We start from the raw sequence: 11,558 nt of genomic DNA on the forward strand, positions 1-11,558 counted from the left end.
CCAGGGATTGGCCAGGTAGTAAATATTCTTGGCTTTGTGAGTCAGTAGGCAAAATTGAGGCTATTCTGTAGGCACTTATATAACAACCATTTTAAAATGTAAAAACCATTCTTAGATTGTGGGTCATGAAAGACTCAGGTGACATACCAGATTATTTAGAATTTTTTTTAAGATGACACTGTTATTATGATCAGAAGTTATAAAATGCCATTTATGCATTTATTCATTCATTTATCCATTATACCACAAATGTTGCTAGGCCCAGTGCTAGATGCTACAAAGATGTATCTTGTAAGGCAGGTTACATTGGCTGATTTTATAGCTGAGAGGCTGAAGCTGTGGTTCAAGTAACTTATTAAACTTAAACTAGTTAGCTAGCCAGTGAAGGAAAAATATTATTTGTTGACTTTTATCTTGTAGTTTGATAGTAGTAGAATCCATTCATTGATTTACCACAGTATTGAATACTGAAAATGTGTCGAGTTTCTAGATTAATAGTTTGCTTCTAGTTTATGAACTTTCAGTGAACTGCTATGGTTTTACACATATGTATATTATATATGGTCTATAATTCATCATTTGAGTATAAGTGTGGGCTATACTAACTTTTAAAAAGGCTGCATCCATTTGGTTGGTGTTTTCTCTAGGTGTGGTTTGGAGAAGACCTGCCTCTAAGTCCACGGAGTCCTCTGACCCCCAGACACGGGCCAGGTTTGGCTGATGTTTGTCAGTATGATGAGTGGATAGCTGTGAGGCATAAAGCCAACCTGTTGCCCATGCAAGAAGATCTGTCAATCTGGCTATCTGGTTTATTAGGTAAGGCTTGAAAAGATACTCAAAATTGTAGTTTTTTACTTACTAAATATTTATTGAGAATCTTACTCTTTGTCAAGGAGTGATCGTTCCAGAGGCTGGGAATACTCTAGTGAATGGAATATTTGATATCCTTGTTCTCACAAGCTTACATTCTAGTTGGGGAGATGTTCCAATTCACCCCGAACCTTAGGGCTTGGATAGTAAGGCAGTTTGAGGCTTAACAGAAGCGGTCTGTAGTAATCTTTGAATAATCAACATTATCATTGTTAATGTTAAAACCTTTTTTTTTAAGTGTGTAGATCTGATTTGGGATCTCTATTACCAATGCAGCACCCCCGTCTCATATAAGGCATGAGATTCTGAGGGGAATATATATTGTAGTTAAAATGATTGCTACTTCTGAGCCATTGAGGGGCAGAGGCATGTGAAACCTAGGAGGAAGTATCAGCTTGGAAAATATCTGGCTTCATATTTTCTTTACTCAGTTAGAGACTAGGAGTGCTCTGAACTTTCTCCACAGAAAAACGCTCTCTTTTAAATACAGAATTTCATCTATGGCCTTTCCAAGATAATTAAAAACACTGCACACTCTAATGTTCTCATATCAGTTTGATGATTTGGATAATTTTTAAAAAGCTTATTATGTAATAATAATGATTCTAAAGAAAGGATTTTAGAGGCAAAAAGTCGGTATTCTCTGGGTGTTTGTTAGCTATTATCTTTAATTTTAAAATCATAACAAAATCCATCTTATTTATGGAGAATCTTTTTCTTGTGCAAGCAGTAGTAATGTGCAGTGAATCAAAACTTTAGCAGTTAATAGTGAAATATAAAACATTCTCGTTTTTAGGAAATGAAATAAAATGTCATTTTATTTTTTCTTCTACATCACAGATATTTTTGTTTTGGTTGTCTTAATTTTGCATTATCTGTTTTAACTATAGCTTCTAAGAGTGAATACTTGGAGTCTGATCTAATATTTGTCTCATGTTTCAGCTATAATCTAATTACGTTTAATTAAATTTTAACCATATTGTTTGAATTTACTGTTTCTAGTAGAATCTTAACTTTGAAATATGTTTTTAGGTACTGAAGTTAAGGCAGAAAGATTATTGGAAGAACTTGATAATGGAGTACTATTATGCCAACTGATTGATGTTCTTCAAAACATGGTAAAAGCTTGTGACTCTGAAGAACCCAGGGTAAGAACATGTTTGACAGTAGGTGATTTTATTTGTTTATTTATTTATTTGAGAGAGCGAGCAGGGGGAGGGGCAGAAGGAGAGAGAGAGAGAGAATCTGAAGCAGACTCAACACTGAGTGCAGAGCCCAACGTGGGGCTCCATCTCATGACCGCGAGATCATGACCTGAGCCGAAACCAAGAATTGGACACTTAACCGACTGAGCCACTCAGGCACCCTGACAGTAGGTGATTTTATACCTTGGTACATATTAATTTGTTTATGTACATTTCTATCTGAAAGGTTGCAAACTTCCACCTAACTATGTATAAGACCTTAGGTAATTTATCTAATCTTGCAAAATGGGAGAATTAACATTTATGTTGTCAGATTTATTTGCAAGGATTTAATGAAATTAAATGAAGAAATGTATAGATGGTATTTAGGTTTGTGCCTAGTTTAAGTAAATATCCAGTAAGTAGTTATCTCTCCTTGAGAACAATACTCTTACTTGTGAGAGTTAAATGAGAAATGAGCTTGTGATGGTTCCTGGCACACAGTTATTATTTTTACTGCTATTATTACTACCATCATCATCACCATCTTTATATTCCCCATATTTTGTCTTGGTGGTAAATTCTATAATTTGATTGAATGAATAATAATTTTTTTAGGCAGTTTTCCTCCGGTGACCCTGAAATCATGATTTGAACTAGATAAGGTTTCCTCTCTTCATCAAACACGGGTCACCTATGAGATCTGGGGTCTCTTAGTGTGGCATCTGGATACTCACCTAGTGTTGGTAGAAATATAAATTGCTATCATCTTTCTGGGAGTCAGTGGGTGATATATATATATTATATATATATATATATAATATATATAATATATATATAGAAAGTAAAGCACATCTTTTGATACATAACATAATTCCCCCAGGGATTTATTCTAAGAAAATAACTACAAATTCACAAATTAATTTTCAAAGAACTTGATTGTGCATAAAAAGTTAAGAACAATTTAAATGCTCATCAATAAAGAAGTTGTTAAAAATTAATTATGGTACCTAAACTGAGTGGAATGCATTATCCATTCATTAGAAATGACTCTTAATAATCTGTTATTTTTTTATTATTTATTATTATTATTTTAATAATCTGTTATTTTTCACCTCAAAAGATGCCTACAGCCTGTTGTTAAGTGTGTCTGCACACATACACACACAGATCAGATAGTGGACTAGCATGTTTGTGTAGCATTCTGTAGGTGCTATCCTTGTGCATAGAGATGCTTACTAACGTGAGTGAGAAAATTTCACTTGACAATTAGAAAAACTCACAAGGCCATTTTAATTCTGGAAAATACAACAACAGGAAAGGTATAGAAGGAACTGGTAATAGTGGTTATCTCTAGGAAGAGAGAGGAACTGAGTGGTAGAGGTAGGAGACAGACTTATACCCTATTGTGCCTATTGCATTTTAAAAAATCTTAGCATAAATTGCTTTTTCAAGTAAAAATTTAAAAGAGAACTAAAACCCCTCTGCCTCAGCAGGATTATTTAACTATTCTTAGTCCAGATAGTTAAAAAATTAGGATTCTATAAAACTTAGACTGTTAATTTTGAAAGAACTTGAATTAAGAATGGGCTACTACTTCCTTATTTGACAGTCTCCTCAGAACCATATTTATGAATGCAAATAAGGAAGTAAGCAAAAATGAGTGTGTCCATTAACCTTTAACATAGCAATAATTTTATGTTTGTATTGAACTGTGTATGGAGAGACATTTAGAGATACGCTTTGGAATTATTAGACTGTCATTTTTTGTTTTAATTAACACCCCAGTGTCATTTTAAGAAGAAAGAGGTTAGAGATGCTTGACATACTGCTACTTTGAATAGATTGATTTCCTAGGAGTCATTTTCTGGAATATACTTAAAGTAAAATACAATAATTTTTGAAGATACTTTTTCCTCCTAATGTTAACTTTTTAGTCATATTTATTTAGTGATATTAAAATGGATATCTAATGAAATTATCCTTCATATGAGTTTTTGAAATTATTCTTTCATCTTTTCCAGAATTTTCCAATGAGAAAAGTGCCCTGTAAGAAGGACGCTGCCTCAGGTTCATTCTTTGCTAGAGACAATACTGCAAACTTCCTTCACTGGTGCAGGCACATTGGGGTTGATGAGACTTACCTCTTTGAATCTGAAGGTTTAGGTAAGTGTTGTTATCACTGTGTTTAATGTTTATTAGGGTATTTTTGTATGTCTCACATGTAATTTTTTTTCCAAATAAGGACTCAAATGCTGTATCTCATTTTCCTAGAAAAATTTATACTTTAAATATATGTAAAACAATTGGAGAATCAGATTCTAAACCATATATATTAAGCTTTTTATTTATAAAGATCTTTTATATTTATTTATTTTTTTTTTTAAAAGATTTTATTTATTTATTTGAGAGAGAGAGAATGAGAGACAGAGAGCACGAGAGGGAAGAGGGCAGAGGGAGAAGCAGACCCCCTGCTGAGCAGGGAGCCCGATGTGGGACTTGATCCCGGGACTCCAGGATCATGACCTGAGCCGAAGGCAGTCGCTTAACCAACTGAGCCACTCAGGCGCCCGATCTTTTATATTTAGAATGCCCTAGAAATATTTTACTTCCTAAATGAGTTGGTCAAGGAAAGGTTCTGGACTAATGCTTTGCTAATTAATGTTTTCATCAAGAATTACTCTACCAAAGCCTAAATTACTAGTAATTTCTTTTTAACTGGATAATTATAGAAATAACAGAAGGCCAAATGAGATATACTAATGGTATTTAGATTTACCTTGTACACAGCAGCTGTCAAGTTGATTGTCTAAACGATTCATGTTTTTGACAATTCATTTTAAAAAGTCATGCTCTACTGAAGAATTATTGACATATTGTCTCATTTACTTTAAGTCAATAGAAGCATCTGTGCAGTGACTAACGTGGAAGCTAGCTAAGTTTTAGACTACTATATATATATTTCCTTAGAGTATTTATATATGTATATACATACACACATAGAATTTTTAATGTTTTGATAGGAGCAGTAGCATACCAAGGGTGGGTGGAGATCATGGGAGTAGTAGGGTTCCCTGGTAGAGAGAAGTATTTTATCACGGACATTGTTTAGAATTGCTGGTTCATGGTGATAATAAAAAACAAACAAATTTTTAGGTGGTTTTATTATAGTTTGAAAATTCTCTGAATTAAAAAAAAAGAGGAATAACTAGTTCACTGCCTTAAGCAAAGATTCAGGTTATTAGGTAACCATCTGTTCATAGTTCTATGCCAAACATAAACTGAGCAAATAAACTAAAAACAGAACAAAATAAAATAAAATTCTCTGACTGTGCACACCCTTGTTGCCTGCACACAGGGTAGGCTGCTCCCACTGCTACCCATTTGATATGCCTCTGGATATTCTTATCCGGTATACAATTAAAAAAATGTAATGGGTTACTATTTTACTTCCCATTTTGCACCCTGCTTTAATCCAGGTGTGCTGATTGTTATTGACAATGAGGTTGATTAATGGCATATGCAGGTTGTAGAGATCAAAGGAAAGAGGAAATGCTTTGAATTCTCTAGTTTCCAGTTTATTGTTTCTGGAAGGATATAAAATTGTATATTTCTCATTGTTAGTAGAAGCCATCTTGTGACTGTCCTGAAGGTCAGCATATTAAAGCACCGCCAGTAACAGTAATTCATTTCTAGGCATTTAACTGATGAACTAGTATTTTTACTTTCTAAAGGTTTCAGAGATAAGCCTCTAAATTTTTATATTTTGCTAGGAAATCAAAGCAATTAAAAAAAAAAACAAATACGCTATGCTTAAAGTATGCTTAAAAGCTACTTTTAGAGAAACAAGTTTAATAAAAATTGCAGGACAAATTCCTTTTGGTATGGATTTTAAAGTCAAATATAGGCCTTTTTATTGCTCTGGAAGGGTATACTTTGTGCTTGGGGTATGTAATAGATGATATTAATGAATCAAAGAACTGCCATTTCCACTGGGGGAGTCAATGTGCATGTTATTCATCACACAAACCATTATTCTGTTAGGGTTCAGAAGTTTCCTAGAGCTTTTAACTCTAAGGACAGGAACAGAAAGGTAGATGATCCACAACTACCATAGTGGCGCCTTTGGCTGAATGCTAATGATCAGGGCTTTTTGTTTGTCTGGCTTTGTTTTTTATTAAGGATCTTTGTTTGAAGGATTAGATTAGTATTTGGGTTCCTTTTAAAATATTAAACAAAATTTTCTAATGTGCTAGAGTATACAGAACATAATCTCCTGTCTTAACCATTTTAAGCATATTTGGTTTTGTTTTATTTATAGCATTTAAGAAAATTGAGATACACTTTGGGGTACCTGGATGGCTCAGTCAGTTGAGCATCCGACTCTCGACTTTGGTTTGGGTTGTGATCTCAGAGTCATGGGAACAAGCCCCCATCGGGCTCCGTGCTCAGTGTGGAGTCTGCTTATTCCTCTCCCTCTGCTCCTTCTCCTGCTTGTGCATGTGTGCTCGCTCTCTGTCACGCTCTCAAATAAATACATAAATAAATAAAATCTTTAAAAAACAATTGAGATGCACTTCACATAACGTAAAATTCATCATTTCAAAATGTACACTTAAGTGGTTTTTAGTATATTCACTGTGTTATGCAACCATCACCACTAATTAATTCCAGAACATTTTCATCATTCACAAAAGAAAACTCATAGCTATTAACAATTAGTCCTTCTGGCATCTTCAGGCATCTATGGATTTGCATATTCTGGACCCTTTAAATAAATAGAATCATACTATATGTGACTTTTTATGTCTGGCTTTTTTCATTTAGCATGTTTCATTTATGTCATAGCATTCAATAGTACTTCATTCCTTTATAGAGCTGAATGATTCCATGTATGGATATACTACATTTTTAAAAAACATTATCATCTGATGGACATTTTGATTGTTTTTTCTTTTTGGTCAATATGAATAATGCTGCTGTCTACATTTGTTTACAGGTTTTTGAGTGAACATATGTTTTTAATTCTCTCAGGGATATAGCTAGAAGTGGAATTGTTGAATCATATGGTAATTCTATATTTATCTTTTTAAGGAACTACCAAACTGCTTTCACAATGGCTTCACCATTTTACATTCCCACTGGCAACGAACAGCTTCACATCTCCGCCAACACTTGTTATTGTTTTTTGTTTTTTTTTAAATGACTCTCCTAGTGGATATGTGAAGTGGTGGCTCATTGTGGTTTTGATTTGCATTTCCTTAATGATTAATGATGTTGAGCATCTTTTCATGGCTTATTGGCCACTTGTGTGTCTTCTTTGAAGAAATCTGTATTCAAATCTTTTGCTCATTTTTGGGGGGTCATTGGTCTTTTTTTGGTTGACTTCTAAGAGTTTTTTATTTATTCTGAATACTAGGCCTTTATCAGATATATGATTTGCAAATATTTTCATCCAGGGCTTAGGTTGCCTTTTCACTTTCTTGATAGTGTCCTTTGATGGATGAAAATTTTTAATTTTGATTAAGTTCAATTTATCTTTTCTTTGATTGCTTGTGCTTTTGGTGTCATATTTAAAATACTATGGCCTAATCCAAGGTCACACAGATTTTCACCTCTTTTTCCTTCTAAGCGTTTTATAGTGTTAGCTCTTATGTTTAGATCTTTGATCCATTTTGAGTTATTTTTTTGTATTTGTTGTGAAGTAAGGGTCTAAATTTATTCTTTTGCATGTAGATATCCAGTTCTAACACCATCTGTTGAAAAGACTGCTGTTTTCCTTACTGAGTTGTCTTGCCACCCTTTTTGAAAATCAACTGAACACAAATGTCTGGGTTTATTTCTGGGCTCTCAGTTCTATCCCACTGGTCTCTATGTCTGTCCTTGTGCCACTAACATACTGTCTTGGTTACTGTAGCTTTGTTGTAAGTCTTGAAATTGGGAAGTGCGAGTCTTCCGACTTTGTTCTTGTTTTTGCTAGTCTGTCTTTTTACAATTCTATATGAATTTTATCACCTTAACCATTTCTGTAAAAAAGGCTGTTGGAATTTTGATAGGGATTGCACTGAATCTGTAGGTCAGTTTGAAGAGTTTTGTCATCTTAACAATATTATGTCTCCCAATCCATGAACACAGGATGTCTTTCCATTTATTTGTATCTTCCTTAATTTCTTTCAACAATATTTTATAGTTTTCAGTAAGCAAGTCATAAAATTCTTTGGTTAAATATAATTGTTCCTAAGTACTTTATTCTTCTTGAAGCATTGTAAATTGAATTGTTTTTTAAATTACATGTTCAGATTGTATAAAGTGAAATGATTTTTGTATATTGATCTTGTATCCTGCAACTTTGCTGAAATTGAGTTTGCTCTTATACTATTTTTTGTAGATTCCTTAGGGTTTTTTTATGCAAAGGACAGTGTCATCCAAATGGAGATAGTTTTCCTTCCTCCTTTCCAATCTGGATGCCCTTTATTTGTTTTTCTTGCCTAATTGCCCTGTCTAGAACCTCCCATACAATTTTGAATAGAAGAGTTAAGAGTGGACATCCTTGTCTTCTCCCTAGTCTTCGGAGGAAGATTCTCAGTCTTTTACCATTAAGAATGATGTTAACTCTGGGTTTTTCATAGATACCCATTTTCAGATTTATAAAGTTTCCTTCCATTCCTAGTTTGTTGAATCTTCCTTTTTTTTTTTTTTAATCATGAAAAGGGTATTTGATTTTGTCAAATGCTTTTTCTGTGTCTACTGAGATAATTGTGTGTTTCCTTTCCTTTATTCTATTAATATAGTGGATTATATTGATTGATTTTCATACATTGAACCAACCTTGCATTCCTGGGATATATCTCACTTGCTGCTGGATTCAGTTTGCCAGTATTGCATTGAAGATTTTTACATCTATATTCATAAAGGATATTAGTCTTTAGTTTTCTTGTGATATATTTGTCTGGCTTTGGTGTCAGGGTAATATTGACCTCATAGAATGAGTTAGGAAGTACTCCTTTTCTGATTTTGAAAAAGTTTGAGAAGGCCATTAACACATAGTCCTAAGCTAAAGATAGTTTGGAATAAAATTGAGGTGATATATCTCTTCAAATAGTATCTCCTGTTGAGAGACCTGAAATATAAACAATGTAATGTTACTAAGCCCTTAGTTTTTTAGACTTAAAGTGTTACAAATTAGGGTACATGCTAAGTTTTCATCCTCTTCTTATTAGCCAGTTTTTAAAAAAATTTATGGACGATGATAATATGTAGAGAAATGTCTTTTCTAAGTCTCCAAACAAGTAAACCTCCTGTCTTCATTATTATTTTTTTTTTTACTTCTTCCATGCCAGAAATGTATTTCCCTATTTAATTTTGCCTTTTAAAATATGTGGTCTTATTTTTTCACAGTTTTGCACAAAGATCCAAGACAGGTGTATCTTTGTCTTCTTGAAATTGGTCGAATTGTGTCGAGGTGTGTATTCCACATTATTTCAGAATTTCAATGTCATTAATCTTTTAAAAGCTACTTTTAGATAGAACACTATTTTCTAAAATAAAATAATTCTTGATTAAAATAAAATAACTTAATTTCCTATCTTTTATTTCTTTTTTTTTATTATTAACTTTGTTCTATTTGCATTAGCTGTGTCATGTGTCAACATATGCTCACCCATATACCTTGCCATCATTTAGTATTAAACTGTAAAAGTGGTTGCTTAAATTTTTTAGACTAAGAATATGGTAAAAGCATGTAAAACTCTTTTAGCAATTCAAGGCAAGACAGATCATCTGGACACAAAGAGGATCTGATAAGAAGGCTGAGGCTTAGTGTCGTCCATACCTGACTCAGCCCCATCTTTACTCTGAAGCTGACTTTAAAGGTGGCTAACTTTCAGGATCCCTGGTTGAATACTGGAGCATCCAGTAATCCCAATATATGCTGCAATGTGAAGATTATATCCTGAATTTTTGACAGTCTCTTGGACATTAAAAAGCATTTCCAGATGTTCCAGTGAAACAATTGGTGGAAGAGAGTCAAATAGACTTCACTTTAAAAATAAAACATAACCTATTTGTGATATGCAGGGAAGTGAATGGGTCAGACTTTTCTTAAATGATGAGATCTCCTAACTGGTTTTCAGATATGGGGTTGAGCCACCAGTATTAGTAAAACTTGAGAAAGAAATTGAACTAGAAGAGACCTTACTTAATACTTCTGGGCCTGAAGATTCCATTAGCATTCCGAAATCGTGCTGTCAGCATGAAGAGCTGCATGAGGCTGTAAGTAATTGCTGTATTTTCTCTCAACTGTGATGTGTCAGAGTCTCATAGTTTGCCACAGGTGATGCTGTGTTTAAAAGAGAATGTTTCTTATTCAGAACATACACCAGTACTAACTTCCACTCCCTGGTGAATTTAGGGCACCATATGTTAAAGGTGATGTGTTGTTTGTGTATGATGAGGAATGGATGTGTATTTGAGGAGTGGGGATGCAAATAGGCTGGAATCCCTCATGAAGGGTACTGGAAGCCAAAGAATTCATTGATTCTTTTTTTAAACATAGTAGTGTTATAATCTGATTTGCAAATTATAAGGATTACTCTCATGGTCATGTAGAGGTTATATTGGTTTTATTGTAATAATCCAGGCCTATGGTGATGAGAACCTGAACTCGGGCAGCGGTAGTGAAGGTGAAGCAAGAGGAACAATGATAGGACATATTTTGGAGGTAGAATTAAAGAATCCTAATTCTGATAGGGAGGGAGAAAACCTAGGGTGATTTTTAAGGTTTCTAAGTAAATGGTACACTGATACTTGGAATATATAGGAGGAGGAAAAGTTGTAAGAACAAATTGATGGGGTTTTGGGGAATATACCCCTGACAGAATGTATGCAGACTTTTAGATGACGGGTCTCAACTGGGAAGTCTTAGAGCTTTACCTGTCCATCATTATGCAGAGGTCACTAGCAGTTGCCCCAGCTGTGGGCTGTGTCTTCTGTAGTGACTATAGTCTAGTAAGTGATGGAGGTGAACTGAGTAGCAAACATTTTTTTCTGCTTCCACTGTTGCTTAGAATTATGGTCTTTTTCAGACCGTTGTATTTGATGAAAGTGCTTAAAATACAAAATTATTTAAGAAATAACAAATAAGTCATTACTGATAAACATTTAGAAAGTATTGCTTTGATTGTTTTGTTTAACATAATAAAAGTCTATAGTAAAAGATTTGGATATCCTTGCAAGACAGATTAAGAAAATGTCAGCCTGATGGGGATGCGGAGAAAGGGGAACCCTCCTACACTGTTGGTGGGAATGCAAGCTGGTGCAGCCACTCTGGAAAACAGTATGGAGGTTCCTCAAAAAGTTGAAAATAAAGCTACCATACAATCCAGCAATTGCACTACTGGGTATTTACCCCAAAGATACAAATGTAGGGATCCGAAGGGGAACATGCACCCCGATGTTTATAGCAGCAATGTCCACAATAGCCAAACTATGGAAAGAGCCAAGATG

At 34.1% G+C, this 11,558-nt stretch overlaps 1 protein-coding gene across 2 annotated transcripts in view; it reads left to right on the plus strand.

Annotated features, from left to right (window-relative positions):
- The window catches only part of GAS2L3 (growth arrest specific 2 like 3), a 39,308-nt gene that overhangs the window by 18,546 nt on the left and 9,204 nt on the right, over positions 1 to 11,558 (plus strand). For both annotated transcript variants that reach the window (XM_081822274.1, XM_081822275.1), the window contains exons 3-7: positions 648 to 816; positions 1,903 to 2,018; positions 4,079 to 4,220; positions 9,453 to 9,516; positions 10,187 to 10,325. In XM_081822274.1, coding sequence (XP_081678400.1) covers positions 648 to 816; positions 1,903 to 2,018; positions 4,079 to 4,220; positions 9,453 to 9,516; positions 10,187 to 10,325 — 630 coding nt within the window. The remainder of the gene's footprint in view (positions 1 to 647; positions 817 to 1,902; positions 2,019 to 4,078; positions 4,221 to 9,452; positions 9,517 to 10,186; positions 10,326 to 11,558) is intronic.

Source organism: Leptonychotes weddellii, chromosome 5, assembly GCF_054177405.1.
Source record: "Leptonychotes weddellii isolate Sample4059 chromosome 5, ASM5417740v2, whole genome shotgun sequence".
NCBI lineage: Eukaryota > Metazoa > Chordata > Mammalia > Carnivora > Phocidae > Leptonychotes > Leptonychotes weddellii.